The sequence below is a fragment of the Apteryx mantelli genome, chromosome 19 (assembly GCF_036417845.1).
Source record: "Apteryx mantelli isolate bAptMan1 chromosome 19, bAptMan1.hap1, whole genome shotgun sequence".
Lineage (NCBI taxonomy): Eukaryota > Metazoa > Chordata > Aves > Apterygiformes > Apterygidae > Apteryx > Apteryx mantelli.
Window position 1 is genome coordinate 6,519,934 of NC_089996.1, and position 23,498 is coordinate 6,543,431.

The 23,498-nt window shown below is 45.4% G+C and overlaps 1 protein-coding gene across 1 annotated transcript in view; it reads right to left on the reverse strand.

The window, feature by feature from the left end:
• DNAH9 (dynein axonemal heavy chain 9) overlaps window positions 1–23,498 on the reverse strand; it is a 207,981-nt gene that overhangs the window by 90,233 nt on the left and 94,250 nt on the right. Inside the window, exons 46-48 of the mRNA XM_067308503.1 lie at window positions 18,486–18,746; window positions 10,797–11,222; window positions 7,363–7,482 (exon numbers count right to left, since the gene is read on the reverse strand). Of these exons, the coding sequence (XP_067164604.1) occupies window positions 7,363–7,482; window positions 10,797–11,222; window positions 18,486–18,746 (807 nt within the window). The remainder of the gene's footprint in view (window positions 1–7,362; window positions 7,483–10,796; window positions 11,223–18,485; window positions 18,747–23,498) is intronic.

Here is a 23,498-nt window from a genome sequence, read left to right on the forward strand (position 1 = left end):
GGGCCACAGCTGGAGTCTAGCTGAAACTAGACAGACCCTGATCTCACTCTGCATAACTGTTCTTATGTCTGCTAGTTGAAACAGAAGTAAAGAATTACACTTTTATTTTAGGATCATACCTAGATTATCCTTAATTTCAAATCCAGTAACAGTGCATAGTAGTTCACTTCCATCATCTTTATTTTGCTGCTTTTAAACCTATAGGCCTTTTCTCCTATCTCATTGAGAAGGTCAGTTCTCATATTACCCCTATAGTTCTCAGCCTCTAAGACTAAGAAGTCTTTGCTGATCTATTTTTCTAATACCTGTAGACTCTCTACTTATTCCTAATTAATTTCTTCAGGTGATTTCTCATCCTTATATCCTGGTGGTCTTTTCTTCATTAATTCTTCTCCTTTGCACGGGTCACATACTACTGACAGTTTTAGTATCTTAAAGAAATCCCTAGCGTCTTCCACATCAGACTCTAGAACTCATTGGAATTCTTTTTATTTAGCAAGTAGCAAATTTAAAACCGTTGCATTTGATTACCTTTAGCTCTTCAGTAATAAGGGATAGTGAACAATCATTCCCTATTCACCTTCTGCATATCATTCATGATTTTATAGGCTCTGTCACATCCATCCCTACACAGGCTCTTTTCCAAACTGAAGAGTCGTAATCTATTTCCTCTCTTCACAAACAGAAGCTGTTACATACTTCTTTGTACTTTTTCTAGGTCACCTACAGTCTTCTGAGATGGGCTAACCAGAACCGTGTACAGCATGCGAGACAGGCACACCATAGATTTGGAGTGATATAATGATCATTTAATCTTTGTTCCCCAATCTTTTCTTACTAATTCCTAATATTCAGTTTGCCTTTCTAACTCCAGCTGAGTACTGCACTACTGTTTCTGAGAACTCTCTACAAGGACTCCAAGAGCTCTTTTCTAAGTGATAATAGTCCATGCAGAGTCTATCAATGTAAATGCATAATTAGGGTTCATTTTCCTTGCATGTATTATTTTGCATTTGTCATCACTAAATTTCATCTGCGACATTAACATGTACCAACTCACAGACATTCCCATCTACCATCCTCCCTTTGCTGGTCCACAGATCACTAAACATTGCCTGGTTCTGGCCCCTTGGATCCTGAAGCATGTTTTCTCGATCAGCTTCATGATATGCTAAACTAAAACGAAGGCAAAAGTAAAGGTAAAAGTTAGGCTTGCTTTCATTCCCCTTGGTACACTTTTCAATCCAAAGCAGCCACTATCTGTGTTTATTAGACGTATTCGTCATATAATCTCAAATGTGTTGTTGTTGTTGTTGTTGTTGTTTTCAAATTCCAGGGACTTAGATCCGCCCACAGTCACATAGATGACATATCTTGGATGTCTAATGAATTGTACATCAGCAAGGGCTGCCAGGATCTATTCTGAGATCAAACCCAGAGATGACATGGAAGAAGGTGTACACCGCACAGCAGTTAATTGCGATGGGGTTAGTTCCTTGCAGACACTGAAAAACTGATCCATTTTTGACAGCAGTAGTAGCAAGCCGTGCTTTTTAACTTGGTCTTAAAAACAGCCAGTGGAACCGGCACTGACATAACTTGTTCTTGTCTGCATTTACAACTGATCGTGTTCAGCGCTCCTTCAGCTATGACCCCTGCTAACAGCTGTTCTCAGCAATAGCTCCGTCCTGCAACCAGCAAAGATGCCTGGTGCTTTGATGAACCCAAAGAAACCTGAATCCAAGCTGTTCCCAGGGCAGGGGGTGGGGAGGAGGTGTGATGAATATGACCTGGGACTTGGTACCACCACTCCTTCAGCTTTGCTCTCCATCCTGTGACAAGCATGACAGGATTTCATTGCTAAATACGAACTCCTCTAAATAAACAGAAACTCTACTAAACTACGATACAAATGCTGCAGCTAGTATCCCAGCTGCGGGTAAGGAGACAGCTGCCTTCCTGGGGACAGGGCTCCTCTCTCCTCCTCTCCCAAAAAGCTTCATGGAACTGTTCCCATTAGCAGAAATAACCCTGACCTTGCCCAGACTTTTAGATTGTCCCTGATCCTAATCATATTGTCCTTTTGTTGTTTTACATACGTTCCACAGTAAGCAGGGACTATTGCCATTGTCCACTGCCGCGTCTCGCAGCTCCTTGGCAGTATGAGGGAGCAGAGGGACCTTCCTCTCTTTATAATCGAATCACAGCTGGCAAAAGCCATATTTTTCCTCCCACTAAAGCTCCAAATGGGAACACCAGGGCCGTTTATTCAGGGGCTTCCATTCCAGACACAAGGCTGAGTTGACAGCCTGCTCTCATCTCCCATGGGTAATGAGACAGAGTTGCTGGATTTAGTTTGAATGACTTTGTGCGACAGTGGCTAATGCTGCCTGCAGGACCTGACGCTTAATTTACTCCAGGAGCTGGATGGCACACTCCAGCGGTTGTCTTTGCAACGCATCTCCAGGTACGTTGCAAAAAGTTTGTCGCAAGAGGGAAGTCAGAGCCCTCATTGTGGTAGCAAGAGATAAAACACGCCCATCCAACAAATCATGGCTCTGAGCCTGAGGTTGGAAAGCCAAAGGTGACAGTCCCTTGATCGACGTTCTAGTCTTAAGACAATGTTAGCAGAGGGTCCCGGCAGGAAATGCTGCCCAGGTAGGTCATACACTACTAAAATGTGCTGCTAAGTCTTTCTATCTTTTCCATTTTTTTCTGGCACAGCTGCATAGGATTAAGAGGGCTGGAAAGGAGGGAATGGCAGAAAGATAATTTGTGACCCTTATTTGCAGCATGAGGAGAGTTCCAAGCATCATTCAAAAATCTTTTCAACCTTTGCATTTGGCGACATCACAGCAGCAGACAGTAATGGATGGATATCTATTTTTCTTCCCTTGTTTGCTGTCACAGCCTTTTTTAGGCTGTACATTCTTCGGAGCAGCAGGTTGACTTTCCATTGTGTTTTCTGTGTGTGCATATATCCCTCAGCAAGCCATAGACAAAAACAGAATCCAAAATATCCAACTCCATCCTTCTTTGCTCTATAAAAGCACAGGGTTGACACTGGCTTCCCTAAATTCTCAGCATCTTATCTGTTATCAATGTTTGCAACTGTCAGGCTGAAGAATTTACCCAGCATAGTGAGGCAAATGATGCTTGCTAGCTAGAGATCAATATGAAATACACTGTTTTTCCAGCAAAATCCAGGGCATCAACCAGCACTCGTCTTCCCCTCATCACTGCAAAGACTGTGCCAGTTATGTGATGCTCCAGAGCTGTATGATCCTGGACGAAGGAACAGAGATTTGCTTCCCGCTTGGCTTCTCGATCCCTATCTTTCTCCCAGTCCCAACACCTGCCCTAGGGTGATTTAGACAGTGCAAGCAGGAGCTGCTGAGTTAGTAATGGATGGGACAACCTGTACCATGGGAGGAGATGCAAGTCTGAGACCACACCAGGAATTTAGCTGGCAGCTTTGAGTTGCCACTTGCGGACACACTCGGTTGTTTTAGCTAACCAGGATGTCGGACACAGCACGGTTAGCTGGGCGCTGCAGTAGCTGCTCTCCCTTGGCCTCACCACTGGGAAGCAAAAAGCAGGAGTTTCAGCAGGCTTCTTGTGTCCTTGGGACAAGCTGCAAACGGAGGTTAGAGCAGGCTTTTAAGTTGCCCCAAAGGGGCAACGTACCCAGAGTTTCTTTTTTTCTGAAACGATGAAGGGAAGGGGAATTTCCACTTGATGCCAGGGGAGATGAGGTTGCGGTACCAGCCCTTTCTGGGGTGTTTAATAAGGCAACACTGACAGATTACACAGAAAATGAAGTTCAGCTCTTCTCAGCTGTGCATGTAGAAGATACAGCTTGGGGAAACTCTCCATGCTTTCAAACACAAGGCAAAACTGCTCTCCAACTCTATTTCCCTGGGCATCACCTTTCTGAGCATAGGAGGCTGTGAGAAATCGTGGTCCCCGCTACGGCAATGTACTGTACTTGAGCAGAAGTCTAAATTCAGTTTAAATGAAAATGGCTTACAAATCTCAGCAATGACTGGCAGCACTGAAAAATAACAATCATATTTAAAAGTACAAAGCCAAAACCTGAACAATGTCCTACATCTGCCCCAAAATCAAATGAGTCTATTCCACCAAGTTCTCTTAATGCAAAGATCAGGCCAGATGCTAATTAATCCTCCTTTTTTCCTTTTACAATTTTCTGTTTGCTTCTCTAGGAGTAGTTTCAACAAGAGACTTGAAACCTAATCATCTAAACATTCTCATTTTGGTATAAAATACTGAAATAAATGTAGAAATGGCCAGTGTCACCTACTGGTGAAAAGAAAGAACAGTGCAGTATTTGTGTTGGCTTGCACAACACCAAAGAAGTGTGTGGTGGGAAAAGCAGTTTGTGCTTAATTGTTTCTGGATTGCTTTAATGATTTCAGGATTTCTATGTTTGTTACTGTAACATCCGACATGGAGCCTTCATTACACTGCCCTTATAATGAGAATATTTTTTTCAAAACTGGTCATCAGATCATCCAAAGCATTTCAAGGGAAAAGAAATACAGAGCTTTTAAAGACAAGGTAGCTAGACTGTTATATGAAATAAACTACCAACATCATGCCTATATAATGAAATACCTGCTAGATTATTTAACAGTTAAGGATATGCTCCAGCACCACGAAAACACTTAAACAGTACTGCTTCTAAGCACGTGTTGACCCCAAGCCTGTGCTTAAAGGCAAATATATTCCTGAAATTGTTGCTTCTCTGAGACTGTACTGCCCATAAAACAAACCCAGTGCTATCAAACTACAGGCAGCCACATATATCAACACAAACAACTTAATTCTGATCAAAGAAAGAGTTTCTAAAGATTGATTTCCATGTCTTATCTTCATTTCAGAACCAAATTTCTTTCTTTCAGTAGATTATGAAACTATAAAATTTAGGAAGGAACATATGCAACAAGTGACAACCCATCTTGCTAAAAAATTTGCTCATTTTATTTTTCAAGGACAATTTTGGTAGTATAACAAACTCCCCTTCCCCCTAAAAAAGCATATGATATTTCCTTATCACAATTACACCTGAATGAAGACTTACATTTTAAGCCAAGAATATGCATTTTAATCACGCATCTCTAAGAATCCAGGTTGTTTGTTACAGTGGTATCAATCAAGATGAAATTAAGCTATATTTAGTGTAAAACATATATATATATATATATATGGAAAGAATTGAAAACACTATTTCTATGCTGCTTTTTCATGAAACATTTTCTTGCTGTATTTTGCGTTTACTGACTTATAAATGACTCAGAGCCACAATCTACCTCCACATCACATGCTACAGTCAAACAGGATTTTGTTAGGTTGCAGAAAGACACAAGGAAATAATCATTCTGCAAAATCTCCCTAGAAATATAAATTGCTCTTTCAAATGAAAATGCTACTTTCCCATTTTAATTAAAGGCTTTAGAAGCATTCAGTGAGATTTAACCTGAAGAACATGAAAACCTAAAACTTCTTCTATGGTTGCATAGAAGGATCTAAATCAGTACAGGAAGGGACTTATCTGCTGTTTGTCTTTGACTCCTTATATCTGAGCGTATCACAGCCCTGTCTGTATCTGCCTGCAAAGCTGCTGTCTGTGCTACAGAGGTGCTGTACTCCTATTTTCCAAAGGAGGGACATGGAGATTAGAGACTAATTTTTTAAGTTTTCCAGCACCTCAGTATGCAAACAGGTGAGTTGCACAGTTTTCAGGAGCACTTAGATGCCCCAGTAGATACAGCTTTTTTCAGGTGCCCAGATTCTTTTGAAAATCCACCAGAAATCTAAACAGCTTTGAAAATCCAGGCTAAAGCAATTTGCTGAAGGTCATATAAGAGGGTTTGAGGGCAGGAAATGCAGAACTCAACACAAATCTCCATGTCCCAGGCAAAAACTTAACCACTTGGCTATCTTTTCTCTCTATCACTACAGGCTACATTAGGATGGATGACTACTTTTCATACAAATTACTGCCCAACACAGCCAAAGTCTGGTAACATGAGTAGAGAAATCTGCCTCCAGCATTACTTCTAGAAGTACCTCTGTATTCTATCACCAGCCATGCTGGCAGAAGCAGCTTCAACGAGAGAGACTGAGACCAACTTCCATCCCGGAATATGTGCAGACTCAGCAGGACACTCCCTTGGAGATATGGGTTCAGTCTCTCAGTGGTTTGAACATAAATCTGCTCCACTTCTCCACTGTCCTTGGGTAAAGAAGGAGCCAATGCAGCCAGAAGACCAGGTTGCATGGCCACAAAGACAGGGCTGTGCACTGCAGTGAGTTTTGCCAGGCCTTAGGTATGAGGCACGTGCTGAGCAGCTTGGCCCTTAGGCAGCTGGGCATGTATTTCACACCCAAAACAGGGCAAGGCAGGCATTTCGTGTGCTAACAGCTTTGGCAGAAGTAGCATGAGACAGCAATGCGTAAGGCCGGGCTGTTAGAAGTATGCACCTGACTGCAACTTTCCCGTGGATCTAGTGAGTTGGATGTCCAAATAGCACAAAACATACAGCTCTCCACCGAGACAATGTCAACGCTGCCTTCACGTGACAGAGTTTGGGCTTGAGTTAGCAGAGCCAGCTACTCAAACCAGCTCCATTCCCTCTGACAGCTAGGGCAGAGCTTAAGCAGCAGAGAGGCTCCTCGCACCCTTGTTTCCTTGCTTGGAGAAAGAGCTGGCTTGCTCCAGACTACAGCCAGAGTGAAAGCCAAAATATAAAGCAGCAAAGGCAGAGAACTGGATGTGAGCTGGGGCTCTAGCTAACAGGACAGTGCGAGCAGAAGCCATTATCTCTTAGTCTCTTATCTGTGAAACAGCGACAAGGGCATTGCCCCAGCGGAGGGCTGGGAGGCTACACAGTTTGAAGATACCACAGACTGTGATGCATATCGATGTACTGATAACGGGGACACACACTTTTTCAGATCCTTTCACTATTAATTTTTTGTCATTTCAAAACCCACAAAAGCCACTGACACGCTACCACCTTTGTTTTAAAGATACGATCTTTGGGTCACATAGTTTTGGCCCCTCAATACTTGACCATGAAATTAAATAATAAAAAGATGAGAGCTGTGAACGGAGTACAGCCAGGCAGTTCTCTGTAAATACATACAGAGCCTACCCAGATCTACGAAAACAGCCAATTCAAAATCATTTTCATTGCTAAAACTTGCTGCAATGCAGGAAATATAATGTATTCTAAAAATTAGAGGATGTAATGTACTGTGTGCACATGGTTTGCATCTCAGTGGCACCTGACAACTTCCATTCATACAATTAAAATTCCATCTGCTGATACTCACCAGCCGATTTGCAAGGGAGATGGTACATGCTGTAGCTTCAGCTTCTTGCTGACATTTGAGTTTGTCTGAAGTTGCCTTCTCAAACTTGGCTGTGAGCTTTCTCAGGTTTTCATTGAGGCGCTGCATATGAGAGAAAGGAGAAAACAACAGTAGAATTTTAAGGAAATCCCTACTCAAAATACAACTCTCGAACGTTTTCCTTATATTGCCTACCACATCTAAGCTGGCTGGTACTCTGTTCTCCTAGTTTAAGGAAAAAATGGCATCTGAATTCTTGAAGGAAGGACTTTTGTGCTGGGGGCTCAGCTTGCAGGACTCTCGAGCTTGGCAAGACAACGTGTGCCTACTCCCTTGAAAGAGACCATCAACACCTTGAAAGCAGGGTTAGCCAAGCTCCACCACAACTCACGCTGAGGCTGTGGGGGACTTGGGGCACGGATGAAGCCCTGCACAAGGTTGCACTGTTGGGGGAGCCAGCGCAGAGGAGCAATGTGCAGTGCTCTTCTACTCGCTTGTAACCCATACTCTTTGCAGAGGGCAGAGGCAAGGAGCATGCAAAGGCAATTTATGTTGCACTCTGCTGTAGGGTGAATCTGAATTGAGAAAGGGGATCACAGGCTGGCTAGTCCTAATGACCAGCACTGATGACCAGCGCTTGGGCTATAGCTGAAGAGTAAGCAGGACAGTTTTTTTTTTTTTTTTTTTAATTTTGTATTTTCTGATATTGCAGCCACCTTGGTCTCAATTCAGTCCTTGAGCTTCTGCTGATGCATCAATTTGTTGCTCAAAACCCCAAGAGACTACCCGAAAAGTGGGAGATATGCTTAAACCATCTCCAAGATGTATCTCTTGCATCCTATTTATAGATGGGAATATTACACAGAAGTTAATAAAGTTCTTCAGCCCTTCAGGCTAACTGAGTGTGTGTCACAGGACAGTTCTTCTCCAGGCAAAAAGTTCAGTCTGATCCACTGTTAGATGGAATCATCACACATCCAGGTTGGCTGCAAAGAGCTCCAGAACTGGGAAGTGGCAGAAAGAACCTAAAACACCTGGGACCTTACGATGCTCCTTATTTGCTAGCAAAAAAGGGCCTGCTTGGACAGACCTGCTCATACTTCAGTCTAAAACAAATCAACTGCTCCCATGAGTTCTTGGAATATTTTACTTCTGAGATAAGAGAAGTAGAGGTAATAATTGATTTTATCTGCACCCAATGCAAACTGTTTAAGGCTAAATGCCTGTAAATTACTTAAACACTGTTTGAGCTATGCACTAGAAACAAACTTGAAAATGAAAAAGGATTACATTAAGGATATCTGTAGCTCTTCATTAGCTTAGAGAACCCAAAGCAGTCTCTCTCAAACTGGCTTAGAATTAATAACACAAATAGTTTCTGTCTTTTCGTGCATATGAATACATCTACATACATACGTTCATATATATAAAAATGTCATTACACATGCGCGATCTGATAAATGAATACCTGTAAGCCTATGAAGAACAGATCATACCTACTGTATGATCCTGTACTGCTGGATATGCTCTATAGTAACATACAAAAATATCTGCAAGTTTGGAAGTGTGCAAATGCGAGTGTGCGTCTTACTTCTACATCCACCCTCCCCATATTCCAAGCTACCATATTTCCCAGGCAGAAAAAGGAGACGGGAAGGTGCTTAGTACTTGTGACGATCAGAGTAGTTTCATTTACTACTCCGAATGCGTATACAAGAGCTGTGAGCCCGGTTCTGAGCAGGTATGAATCAGCACCACTTCCCTGAAGTCAGTGAAGCCATCCAAGGTATCCTGCCTTGACACGCAAGGATATAGCTCCACATCCACCCACAAATGCTGCACACTGAACAGGATGTCGCTACCCACGCACAGAGGGGAAATATCACTGAAAATACTCCGTTTTGCAAGTGCATTCCAGTGGAGTACCACTAATCCCCCCAAAGATTTCCATTTTCTTTATCAAAATCCCGCTTCTTTAAAAAAGCTCAGGCGTTAAAAGGTTTGGAAACAAGCGGAGTAAAGGGATCCAAATAGTTCCCTAGTGCCGTATTTCACATCTGAGACGAGAGAACTAGAGGCTAAATACCTCTAAATCCGTTCCCCCTTCAGGTTCTGAGTACACCCTTCTTTTGATCTGCAGTAGGAAGAAGCTACTGTAGATTTTATATATTTTTTAATTAAAAGTGTAGTAATCATTTTAAGAATAATAAGCTTTAGGATACATCAAGAGTGCTAATGATACGATGCGCTGGTGTAACAGGTCGGTGTCTGGATGAATTCAGCTGGAGCTGCTGTTCTGCCCCTGTTCAGACAGACATTTTAAGGCCACATCATTTATTAAAGACACAAAGTTGTCAGTTGTACCACGTTAGCAACACAGCAGGGCTGAAAACGCACCTCAGTTTTGAAAGGGGATTTTGCATGAATTGTGGTGTCAGTATTAAAGCATATCCACAAAGGATCCTTTGATCATGAAAAGGGATTGCACAGCTGCCCAGATCTACGACACCTTAAAAAAAAAGCAAAAAAAAAAAAAAAAAAAGCAGGTTTTGGAGCCCAAACAATGGCCTCGTGTTGGAAACCAACTGGAAAAAAGTGAGGGATGGGATGCCGTGCTGCCATCCTAGGGACTGGTTGGCCGGATCTCCCCTCTTTGTTGCTCTCCATACTTCACTATTACTGGGGATTAGCTGGGGATGGTGGGGGAGGAAAACATGTTTTTAATGGAAAGATAATTTTAAGAGGGAAGAGGAGAAAGGATGGAAGCTATTCTCCACAGAAACACACTTTTAATCACACAGTGATTTCTTGTATTCAGTGATATTTTTTCGACTCTAAAGCAAGTATTGAAATTCTAAATAAGGATGAGGCATAAGATATGCCAACAGGGAGCCATGCCGTAACAAATTATTAGAATCCTACTACAGTAGTCTTCATTCTGCAAAATATAACCATTAACAGGCACTGTGCTGAGAGACAGAGCAGCCAGCCAACCTACTGCATTTTTTTGTTAAAAATACTCTAAATTAGTCTCCATTTCCTTTTCTCTGCATCTATACAGCATACTGAGGACATACATTGGTTTGAGATAAAAGAATTTCTGAGGACTCGTGAGTAGAGCGGTAAATATTTTAACAATTAGGTAGGAATAATAAGAATTAAAAATTAGCCTTCCTATGAAGGAGTAAGCAAGACTGAAACAGCAGAGATGAAATATTATAGAAAGCAACATCTATGAAAGGAAGACAAAAGACCACAATCTACCAAATCCTCAGATCTACCCTCTTAAAAATACAGCGGTGTGGAGAAGAAGCCCCATCCAAAGTGGAGGACTTCTCCCTGAGCAATGACTGGCATGCCAGGTCCCATTAAAGGGTAAACACATGTCACAGTTTGTCTCGTTCTTCTAAACTTACAGCAATTTTGGCTTTGATGTTGGCCAGCTTGTCCTGGGCGGCAGCCAGCTCCGCGTTGGCTTTGCTCAGAGCCTGCCGCTTCGGCTCCACCTCGCAGTACACCTCGTAGAACCTCACTATGTTTATGACCCAGGAGCAAAGGCCGGCAGCGGCGTAGGACTTCGTGGTCACAAATTCGGGTTTAAACTGGGGATCTTGCAAATACGGCTGAAGGGCTTTGAGACAGTTCTCATGGATATTCTCCTTATTAAACTTGATTAAGGAGTCTAAGAACCCATCCACTCTGGCCATGGTAACTCTAGCTGCTTTCCAGCTCCTGTCCTTGGGTATCTTTCCTCCCGGGGCCATCAGCACCATCACAGCAGCGGTGACATTGCTAACAGCCGAAGGTGGCGATCCGAAGGACCTCAGCTCCGTCAGATTCTTCTGAAAAGGGAAAACAAGGTTGTTAGACAAAAATGAATGGGTTTTCTTTTTACTTAGCCACTAATAGAGTCAGGCTCCCGAGTTATCAATCTGAGAGAGGAGCTTTGAAGCCTGAAGCACACTCTGAATTTTAAATATTGTGACTCATCAAACGTACAGCAATGAAACCCCCTAGTGGCACCGTGGCCTCCGCTGGCTCCTTAGATGTGAATCAGTCGCGTCCCTTCAGCATCTCGGCCAACCCTCAGACTATTCAAAATGCACAATGACTTCAGATTGATTCTGGAAGAAAGCAGAACGAGAATCTTCCCACTGCACGAACGAAGCAAAGCGTCTAGAGCCAGAAATAATTTTTAATTCAGGATGTTGATATATTGGGTTGCTGTCTGCCTGGACATTGCTGCCTTTTAATTCACTGCCACAAGGGTTCATAGTGCATGTGCTAAGTTCCCTGCATCCTGCCCCCTATATCCCACCTGGGAAGAGCCCAGCACAGTTTCCCAGCTGAAACTCCAAACTATTCTGCGCTGCCAGCCATCCTGCCGTGGCCCACGGAGGCCAGGGTCCTGCACAGGGAGCTGCACTTAAGGAAGGAACTAAGAGACAAGAAGCAAAATCGGTCTCTGGCTGCAGAAGATCAGAAGCTGCAGAGAGCCGTGCTGGAACTCAGGGACCGCAAAGGGATTTTCTGCACCCTCGGTAGATAGGAATAAGGAAAAGGGAAACCCTTCTGGATAACACTCTCTGTAAAACAGCCTCTGGCCCTTCTAAAACTGCCTTGCAGAACTTCCCTTCCTGCTCAGACTATTCCCTGTGCCAGGCACACGCACATACTAAGGTCTTGTAGCATTATTTGTGCACACCGGTGTTTCCACTGTGCCCATTCATCCAACTCGATGTCAGGCACTTTAACTAAACGTCTTCATCAGGAGAGCAGTCATTGCAATGGACAGACAGTCCCCCAAAAGGGCAGGCATTCGGTTCTCAAACGGGATGAACTAACCGCTGGGGACGCATTTGTCCGGAGAGGGCTCCCATTTTCTGCGTCGCCAACCCAAAGTCTCTGATATTAAGCGGAATGAATCTTAAACCCTGCAAAAAGCTGAATCACAGGGAAAGCACAGATTTACTAACAGGATCTTGAAGCTGCGGCAACGTGCTGCTGTGAATATGATCTGCTGACACTCCAAATCCTCTTTCTGTGCGTATGCAAGTTAACTTTTGCATAGGAATAAAAAGCAAAGGTAAGCAGCTGTTCTCAGATGACACACTACAGTCAAAACAAAGGTAAGAACTGCATCAAAATCAGCTTAAGAAAAATCTATGAACTTTTATCAGTCCCTGTTTTTGATCAGTTTTGAATAGTTTTTAATCTATATTCTCTGATATTCTGATAGGTGGAATAGTTCAGAACCTCTGAGCACCCATTTCTCAGACAAACTGCTATGAATCTGTTACCAGATGTGCCTTCTTTGTCTAAGGCCTTGCTTTTAACTTTTGCTAATAAACGAGCTGATAGAGGCAGGCCCTGGGGAGCTGTGTGCATTTCCAGTGTAAAATGTCTATAATTAACACGTTCAATGAAATGGAGCAGACCGTGAGCACGGACAAGCGCTTCTGACATGTCATCCTCCATCCTGAGTCCTCTGCTCAGCTCAGCCAGGAGCTCTCCATATAATATGGGTCTTTCCCCAGACCTGAACGTGACTGGGGTCCAGACAGCACTGCCTGGTGTTTTAGGCGGCTGGGAGGGCTTTGGCAAGCCAGGCTCTGAAATCAGACTGTATTTGACAACCTTTATCCCAGGGGTAATGAGATACTGAGCTGCCACTGTTGCTCTTTTACTAGAAGGCGAACCCTTCCATTGCAGGACAGGAATGGTGCCACCACTGTGGCTAACCTGAACGGAAGGGAAGACCACACCATCAAGGCCAAGAAAGACCTTCTGGGCAGCAAGAGGTGGCAGGTAACTTTCCTTAACTTTGAGAGTCACTGGCGCCAGGGGAAGAGGACAAGTCGAGTGTGTGGTCCAGAGGGCTGCTCTGATAATCTTGGGTAACTGGTAAAATACACTCTGCCCTTCCTGCCCTTTCACTTATGTTACTGATCGGCTGATTTCAACAAATCGCTCTGAATTCTTCTTCCAAGCACTGGAGTGTCTCCAGGATAGAAACCAGGCAGAGGACAACGACACAGAGCGATACCTGCCTCAGAAACACCTTCTGCTGTTGTGTCCTCAAATGCCTCTGAACCATCTCAGGGGAATATTGAACTTGGAGGTGGGAGGTGAGGGAGACAGGGCACTGTAGCCTTACAGAATTACACACTGTAGGGCCTTTTCTACAGTGGGCAACCAAATCCTCTTGCTCCCATTTAGAAAGTGACAATATCAACAGCAGCAACATTCCCCAAAGACTTCCTCCATGGATCATCCCTGCAGAGTAACCAGTGGTTTTCCAGGCCGTGCAGAGACTGAGCGGTACTGGCCAAGCACCGTTCCCCTTTCCAACGCAGAGACAAACTGCCCACCAGCCTCCGCAGGACAGCGCTTGCCACCTACTTTGAAAAATGGTTTGTGCCAAGCAGAGATTCGATGGCAGAGGAAGGTGGTCCCAAAATTAGTATCCCACAATCTCTCCAAAAAAAGGAGACGGAGATGCCGAAATGTCAGATTTGCTGGGATTCACATGGTGGACCCAGGCATCCTCACTGGGTGAGTGAACAAACCACAGCCTAAGAGATGAGAGGGTATTTCTGCTTCCAAAACCTGTTTTCCCAAGGTACTGAGGAAGATCCTGGTTACATCAGGAAGCCTGCTCATTCTGTACCTATTCAGCACAGCTACAATACACATTTCAAACTCACTATCACATCTGGGTTTGCATTTTTGATTTTGCAGGTGCTGCGTACCGGGGCCTATAATAACCCCCATGTAACTCAGCATGGTCCATATAATAATTAGTATGAACAAAACTGTTATTTTCTAGTCCCAGAGCCTTCAGTGGAAACTTTTTAACACTTTAAATTGCCTCTCGGTTTGCACTGGGCACTCACACTACCACCAAACCCTGCAAAGGGTGGCAATGCTTAAGTAGGGACAAACGAGCGGCCGCACCAGCTTCGCACAGTTCAGTCAAAGTGATGCTAAACAATCATGTGATTGCTTCTTGGCACAAAGAGGAAAACCAAAAAGGGATATTTAAAATCTGAGAAACACACACAGAGCTAAATCCTGTTATACCTTTGTAAGCCAAAGACTAGCTGAGCTGGACGGCCCCCTCCAGAGAGCAGCATGGTTACAAATTGGTTTAATGGCAACAAAGGGGATTATTTAAAGCACCAGAAAGATAATCCTCCCACCACAAAAAAGAAACAGAAATTGAGTCAGAGTTAAGTTGCATGTGATGAGATGGTAATACACAGACTGCGACGGTCTTAATCTGATAGCGCACAGAAGACCTTTAAGGACTATTTTCAATTGGACTGGAATAATTGGTGCACCAAAAAATAACATACGCTTGTTACACATAACTACCATCATTTGGAAGGTGTCTCATAAATAGCACTGCTCTGATTATAATAATAATAATGATTAACAGCAACTTTGGTTTCATGCGGCTAAGGCATTTGTTACAAAACAAGACCATTCTGCATTCAGCGGCAAGGGAGGAGGGGAGGGGAACTCATCTGACTGTAAACTCCTGGCAATATTCCCCAGATGGAGGGAAGCGTGAGGGTCTGTGAACACATGTAACCGCGTTAGTGCCGACAGCAGCAGCAAGCGCTCCCGCCGCGGGAGCTGCCCATCACGTAGCCCTGGGGAGCGAGGCAAAGGCACGAGTTACTTGAGAAGAATTCAAATAGGCTGCGATGCTGTCGCAGATACCTACTGCAGAAGTTAACAAGTCTCTAACTGTCGTCTTTGCCTTGCTTTTCCTGATGGCTCCATGCCTCTGGAATCAATGGGCCCGACCCTACGGCTGCCTAATGCTCCTCCGCTCCTTCACTCTCCACTCTCCTCCTCTCCGCTGCTCCTGCAGCTGCAAGCTTCATGCACGATCTCCGGCCTGCTAGGAAAGGGAGATCCCTTGGGTTAATGTGCCATCAATCCTGGGAATGGAAAGCGATGTTACTCACAATCTCACTGGTCCGTTTTCCTGCGCAGGACCTCTGATCGCCTCCATGAAACACCACGGGCAGCCCAGGCGCTGCCTGCCTGAGCCCAGCTCCCGCGGAACAGTGGCAGAGGCGCAGGGTTTTAGAGCAGCTCCGCCGTTCTAAGTGAGTCAGGCTTTTTGAAGAACTCCTCCCAGGAAGGGGAGCAAGTTGCCCACTGACCAGCATCACTCATCTTTTACCTGGGATTCATGGAAAAGCATCCCCTGTTGCTTCCCTTTCCACACAGTCTACATGCAAGGCAACTCTGAATGGACTTGGTTGCTTTTCTCTTAAACTAGCAAGCAGCGCCTGCACAAAAATGCAGATGTATCCACATAATTACTCCAAGCTCCTTGCTATCTGACAGTATATATTTATTACTGCATTCTACTCGATAGCTTTTCTCACTGCTTTCCCTATTAACATTGCACGTAGTAGTGTTGTCCGAATAAGCAGCCTTAGATAATTGGGGAGAAACTATATATATCCACATAAATATTGCTGATTATTCATGTCAGCAGGCAGGTCAAGCTCTCTGATGCGTTTCAGACCAGCAGGTAAAGGAGGCCACGCTTTCTAGTGCTCAGTAATGCTGCTTTACAGGTCTCTAGAGAAAATCCTACCATCTCCTTAATCTTTGCCTAATGAGATATTCTACAGCTTCAGCATGAAACCAAAACTGGTGAAGAGATAAACATTTTCCCCTTGTACAGTCTTTCACTTCCAGGCACAAGAACCAAAACAACACATCTTGACAGCAAAGTCATATCTTTCCTGAAAGCTAATCATGTGGAAAATCCATTCCTGATGATTCAGAATTGCTTTACTCTCTCCAAAAAGGGGATATGCTTGGGCTGTGCCTTGCTGTGATCATGGAAATAACTGTTTTTTCTAACTGCACCTGGTTCAGAGACACTGCTCTTCCCTGTGTGCAGGAGTTTGCTGCTCCAGAATGCTAAGTGCCCTGCAGACCTAAGACGAATTGCAGGTAACTCATGCCTCTCTGGAGCATTCGGCATCTCAAAGTATTGGGCTCTGAATGGGGACTCCTGGAGCACCCCGGAATGAAAAACCTTCCAGTGTTCCAGAAACCTTCCCTAAACCAATTATTTAGGGACTGCTCTTACTGCAGGAAACTGTTGCCTGGCTATAGATTTCCCCAATAGCATCTTCCTTTGTTACGGCCTTTGTCTGCAGCTAAATATATTTCTTCCTAGAGGTCATCCGGCACTCAGTACCAGACTACCTACCACCCACGGCAGTGCTGCTAGCCAGCCCAAAATTACTGGTAAACAACAGGTCCTTCCCATGCCTGAGAACTCCTCAGTATGTTGGGGGTTTTTTTGTTTTTTTTTTTTTTGTATCAGACAAAACGCCACCCTGTGAGAGGATCTGTGGAGCCAAGATGCATGCATGAGACATTTAACATCACACTTACTCAACAAGGCCTGAAGAAAGTCTTAGATAAAGAGAAGGCAGGAGAAATCCTGCCTCACACAGGGTCTGCCGGAGACGGTCAGTCCACCCCACTGAGCCACAACTGTTTCGTCCCTGCAATAGCAGGGACTTTGTGAGTAGAAGATGCCTAGGGGAGCCTCGGAAGTGGCCTACTCTCCCACTGCACCTCCGGTTCTCTGCTGCTTCTTCTCCCACCTCCACCTCCCCACCCGCCCCAGCCAAGCACATTTGCTGTACAACGCACAAAAGACACTGCCTTGCTTTGGGCCAGCATGCACAGCTGGGAGGCAGCCAGGAGCAGAGCTTTGTGAAGCAGCACACACCAGCAGTGCCCACATGTTGATATTCCACGTTAAACCAGGGCAGGAGAAAGCCAGGTCAGATTTCAACCATGCAAATCCAATTGTTTGATAGTGGGCACATCTCTAGGGTTGTTCTAGCTCACACTGTCTGGGGAGGATAGACCCAGAAGGGAAGGCATGTGGGCCTTCCCATGACAGGTCCCTTTTCAAAGTTGCAGGTGAGTGACCAAAGAGGATGCTCAAGCTCACTGCCAGCTGCAGTAACAGCTGGCTGCACATACCACACCTGTGAACACTGGTCTGGGAGATTCATGTGGAACTTGTCTAAGCAAAGTTCTGAATCTCAGCTGAGCTACTATGTTCTAGACATGCTGGAGGGGAAAAAAAACAACAAAAAAACCCAAAACATTGAGTAGCTTGGTGTAATATCTACCTCATTGGTATTTCGGGTGTTTCTCAGCTCCTGCTCCACTGATTGTGCACTTGCATAGAACTAACCAAAGCAAACAGGTAGTGCTGATACTATCTCTCACTTAAATGAAATGTTACAGGCTCTGCAAGAAGATCAGGCCTGATCTCCTGCCAGCAGCCAGCACAAAGGTGTGTTACGTACATGAGGGTTATCATAGTGAAAAGGCAGTAAGAGCCTGGCTATCAGGCTTTGGCCCTGCTTGTTTGGCAAGGAGAAAGCCCCAAGTAATCAAGGATGCACCAGCCTCACAGCAGCCGTATGTCACAAGTGCCCTGCATGCCCACCACACTAGCCTGGCACAGCCACAGCTTCAGCATTTAGCTCACACCACAACACATATTTTCATCATTGTACAGTCCTCCATGCCAACCAGAGGGTCGCTGTCTCACCTATGCACCTCCCAGGCACTGATGTGCAGCTCCATCCCAATGCAGAGGCTCCCAGGTGACTTGGGAACAAGTGTGAAATACCCAGAATACTCAAATATGCTGGCTCTGCCAAGAAGAAAGAGGGACAGAAGTGGTGGTCCCTCAGAGATGCTCTTGCCAGGGTCCTGAAGAAAGGGTGATAGAACGATAATCTCCCCTTTCTCGTGGGACAAAGAGAGAAACAGTGGAGCCAGCCAAAAGTGGAGAAGAGGCGAAGACAAAGCACACAGTAGCAGTTCCTCCTTGCTCTCCACAGGCCATTAGTAAAAGTAATTTGGAGCAGCCTTGTGACTGCTCCAAGTTAAACCAGCGACCAAGCATGCATAACCCAGGAAGAAGCTGGAGCAGGTGCAATACAATGCCCTAAAATTTGGGCCCTGGGATGGCACTTCCCCTACCACCGCAGAGGGGAGATGCTGGATTTCCATGGGAGCTTTTGCCCTACCTTATTGAGGGTGTTCAGAGCCGCCTGAGCTGCTGCAAGAGCAGGCTCAGCTTTGGCCAGGTCCTCCTCGCAGTCCTTTTGTTTCTGCTGGACCTCCTGAGTGATCAGCGCCACTTTCTGCTCCTCCTCGTCAGCGACTGCCTTCTCCCTGCTCACTTTTTCTGTCTCCACTCCCACCACCTGGATCAGCTTGTCGGCATCGTCGTTCTTCTGCTTCAACTCCACTTCTTGGGCTGCCAGCTTGGCCTTCAGGTCGTCTACCTATAGGGAAAGAATACGTGTGGGAGCACAGGCGCTCAGCAACCCTGCTCCCTCCCCTGCCCAGCAGCATGGGCTCAGGAGTGGGGCTGAGCAGCTACTAACAGCAGGGAGAGCCTGTGCATAAAGGAAGCAATGTCCAGGAAGCCCAGGAAAGCAGTACAGCAGGATGCTGCAGCTCCTATCCTGTGCTCCCAGGATCAGAGAGCCAATGCACATGGATGCACACACCAGAGCAAACTGCTAGCAGTGAGAAGCCCAGGAACGAAGAAACCAGCACTGGGTCATCCTGCTAAGGAGGCTGTCCCACTCCCTACTCACTCCTTCTGCTAGGAAACTGGAAAAAGATACCAAGGCAAAGCGAACATTGCTTTGAGCAGGATCCACTGGGAAGCAGGTGGAAATCTTCATTTCAGATCTTTCTGGGATGAGATTAGTACCACACATGAGCCTAGCCATGGGCCAGAGCCCCACTGCATTCGGTCCTGCACTCACGCAAAGAAGAAAAGCATCCCGCCCCAATAACATACGATGGGGAGAAGTGGCAGGTGGGCACGACCCCCGGCAGGGACACGCCAGGGCTAGTGCCTGTGACAAGAGATGGCCCCTGCTCCTGCCTGGCCCCGTGAACAGGCCTGTGTGCTTCAACACAGAAGAGCTTTAAGGAGGAACTGGAGAAGCCGGCTTTACAGATGTTTGCAGCAAGCTGCTCTCATTATAAAGACAAATATACACGTTTCAGCCATCTCTGAGCACAAGATCTGAGGTTGTATTGCATCACCCGTAAACAGAGCATGTAGGCACTGTGCACACATATTTTGCAGTAGAGATGACACATGCTACAATTCAGTTATGCTTTCTCTTTTCAGCCTTGACATCCACAGAACAGAGTACACAGTATTTTCCCGTACACTGGCTCTGAAAAGGGGCTATGCACCAGGAGCCAGAGCTCTCCAAGATGTGGGCTTACCCCAGGTGCATCCTGCCACTCACACCTAGAGGACCCATAGTCCTGCAAAAGTGCCGACAGTGCGCTCCTTCCTCACCTGCCCATGCTCAGGGTATGGAAAGCAGAGGAAGGACCCACATCAGGTCCCTCACAACCATGAGGTCTTACAAACTCCTGACGGGAAGTGAATTTTTCATACCAGAGACATTAAAATTGGGATCTGCTGATAGGTTCAGCCCTCATCAGAGGTACAAGACCTAAAGGAAGTGCAGAGAAAAGCCAGCCAAGGGGATTCATAGGCAAAGAATGAACTGGGGCTTTAAAGCGCAAACGGCCCATCTAGCTGAACAGGACTCAGAGGCTGGAGACAAAGAGGAGGAAAACTGTAAGGTCAAAAGAGTTTGGTGAAGGGAAGCTCTTCCATCCAGCCAGCAGCCACAGGGCATCTCAATGGTAACAAACACACAGATCCTTAAGAACTGCTTCACTGAGCGGCTCCTGGTACCTGCAAGGTACAAGCGCTCTCTGGTGACAGGACGAAGTGCGTGCACAGTGGGGATGTCCACACGCGCTGTCACTGGAACACAGAAACTCTCCTTCTAAAAGCACCCGTTTCAATAAATGTACACAGCCTCTGCACCGATCACGGAGAACATTTTGTCTTCCACTGTCCTGCAGTTGACCTCGTAAAGGATTGTTTATAGTTCCCGGGGTACATTTTTACCTATGTAAAAATACGTAGTACAATATAAGTCCGACCTTTGCTTTTGTTGATAATTCCATTTTTACACCAGAAGAGAGAGCACAATTTGCAATCATATAAACCAAAGCTACTGACATTCCGTATTAGCTTCAAGCGGAGAGCGGTTTCTTAGAATTCTCTTTGTATTCCTACGCTGCACGCTTAATCCATTTTCATCTCCTGCCGCTCGGCAGTACAATGCTGTTTTCACCAGGACAAAGATGCGAGTGTAAATCAAAAGGACCCGGAGCTCGCAGGAGTGCGTAATCACTTCAGGCAGCAAACTGAGCAACAACTTTTTGTTCAGACCTAAGGCTTCTGAGAGCGCAGGAAATTGAAGTGGGATGTTTTGCTGATTGCAGATACGGCTCGGGACCTTCTGCCCCAAATCGGTAATCGTGTGCTGGATGCATATGTGAATGGGAGCTTTAAGGGACTTACACAACTACGACAAGACCAACAAGGGATTAAAGCCCACTAGCTCTCTGCAGTCCATTCGATGGCTATACAAAAGGAGCAGATGTAAACTCAGCACAGCTCGTAATAATAGAAAATATCCTGACAAAACCTGCTTTAAGCTAAGCACATATTGAAGTAATTGAAAGGTAAATGCCTCGCTCTAACATTGTCAGGATTTAGGGCTCTGTTTGAAAGGAATCCAAATGTCTCGAAGCACAGAAAGCCAGCCGGTGCTGCTGTGAAAGCACCTGTCCACTCGGGTTATGGCTACATGTTAAATTCCCAGTGGATATGATGCAAGTTGGAGCTGCGATGTCTATTTTGGGGCTCTGCTGAACCCTCTGCCAAAAGGTTTTACCACGTTCAGGGAACATATGTTAAACTGCAGCCTTCCTTACCTACTGCAGGATTTCAGAACATGTTAGGAAACAATCGTGTTTTCAAGTGAGGCTAAAGCTCAAATGCAGCCGAGCAGTGACTGTTTAACAGCACTTGTACAGTGGAAAAATGGAAGTAGGAGCTTAGCTAAATAACTGAATTTTCTCTCTTTAGTGATGTCCTGCGTGGGGGAAAGGCAAACTTATGAACTTTATTCCTCCGGTTTCATCCCCTCGGCACAGTAATCAAGTTTCTCTTAATGCTATACTCACATCCACAGCAAAGGCAGCCTGTCACGTTCATCTATTTATCGTCCCTTCCCACACATGCTAATATGCAGACAAAAATTCCTCTTGACACACCAGTGAACAGGAAGGCCTCATTCCACCACCTTCAGCAAGGCACAGGCACAGCAGAAACCTTAAAGATGCTGCTGTCTTAAAGAAAGCAAGTAGGACACAGCTCTGATTCCTTCCCCATCAAAGGTCTGCTGGAGCTGTCCCAAGCAGAGCACAGTTAGGAACAAGGGCATGAAAAGTCCTCCTTTGTCCATGAATGTCACACTTTTTTTTTTTTTTTTTGGGAAAACCCAGATGCTTGCCAAATTTCCAGCTGTTAAGCTCAGTTCAAACCCCAGAGGTGATTAAGCCTGTCCATCACTAACGTTTATTATTTAGAGGTGTGCAGAAAGCTTTCACAACACAGCTCCTGTCTTCTACCTTCTAATGGCCCCAAACTTCTCCACCAGTCACGCACAGTCTCCCTCCTTGCACTGACACCCCCATAACTCCTGTCTCCCTCAGGAAAACCAAGTGTTGTAAAGAGCTCAGATTAGGGGCAGTGGCATCCATCATCCTTTGAGCATAACTTCCAGGTTGCTCTGCCCTGGTCATTCTCAGTGCACCTGAACCTGAACAGACCTGGGTTCAGCTCGACAGAGCTCTTGCTTGGGGCTAGGAAAAACATCACAGGCAACACTGTGATGCAACAATATCACATGCAAAACACCACGATGCGAAAGGAGAACAGCATGGCAAATATTGTCATGCTGTATGGTGCCTGTTCCTTGGAACACTGTGGCTCGTGCTCAGATTGAGAGGACGAAGACTGATGGACACGAAGCGGTGACAACATATAAAACATGAGCCATTCTGGAGATGGAGGCTGGGAACACCTATTCACCCTGTCTCGTTGTAAAGGAAACCAAGAACAGCCAATGCAATGGGAAGCCTGAAGACAAGAAACCCATCAGTCTACAAGATCGGAGAGTGGCCCCAAGCTCAGGAAGTCACTGAAAGGCATGGGGTAGGCGGGTGTGCAGCAGGGACACCTGACGTGCACACAAGCATGGACAACTGGGCCTCCAGGACCATGGGAAATGCTACAAAGATAAAAAGAGATGTGGAGATGCAGGAAGAGATTTGATGTCCTGAACAAGGACACGGGATTCAAACCTCTTCAAATGGGTGAGGCCTTACAGCTAACAGTGGAGTTCATGGTACTGCAGTGACCCAGCTTGCTCAGCTCTAGTCAACATATTGGATTCTGCCATGCTGTGGAGCAGCCAAGAGACAAGTGCTTTATAAATAATAATCCAGATATGCCACAGAAAAGTCATTACCACCTCCAGGGAAAGCGAGACAAACACCACTGACTTTTTCAGTGTCTGCCAACACAGGTGAAAGCAAAAGACGCCTTTTAGGTAACAAGTAGCTGGCAAACAGAAGAAAGCAAAAACTACAAGAGAATAACAGTACAAAGAGCAACTGAGGTGTTGTGGAAAATCACAGCAGACTGTCATCCTAAAGAGAAGAGAGAATGTTATTACCCTCCTTCTCATATGCAACATCAGGATAATAATCAGATCAAGGTGTTAGCAGACAGACCCAGCGTATGCCTTAGCATACGGAATACAATTACTGGGCACAAGAAGTTCAGCACTCAGTCTCTAGCTGCGCTAAGAAATGTGAAAAATCTGTGAGCAGCTTCCTGAGTCCTGGACAATCTGATGAGCAATTAGTAATGTGAAGTACAAACGGAAGAGCAAAGCAAACGAGAGATTCAAGGGTAATGTACTGTGACTCCAACTGGGAAGAAGAACTAGTTGCCTAACACCAGAACAGAAAAAGAGAAATTATTAAAGAGCAGAAAACCTGGAGGGCAGGCTCCCAGGAGACTCATTTTATCTGATTGCCCCTGTCTTGTTTCAAGAACACAAAATACATCA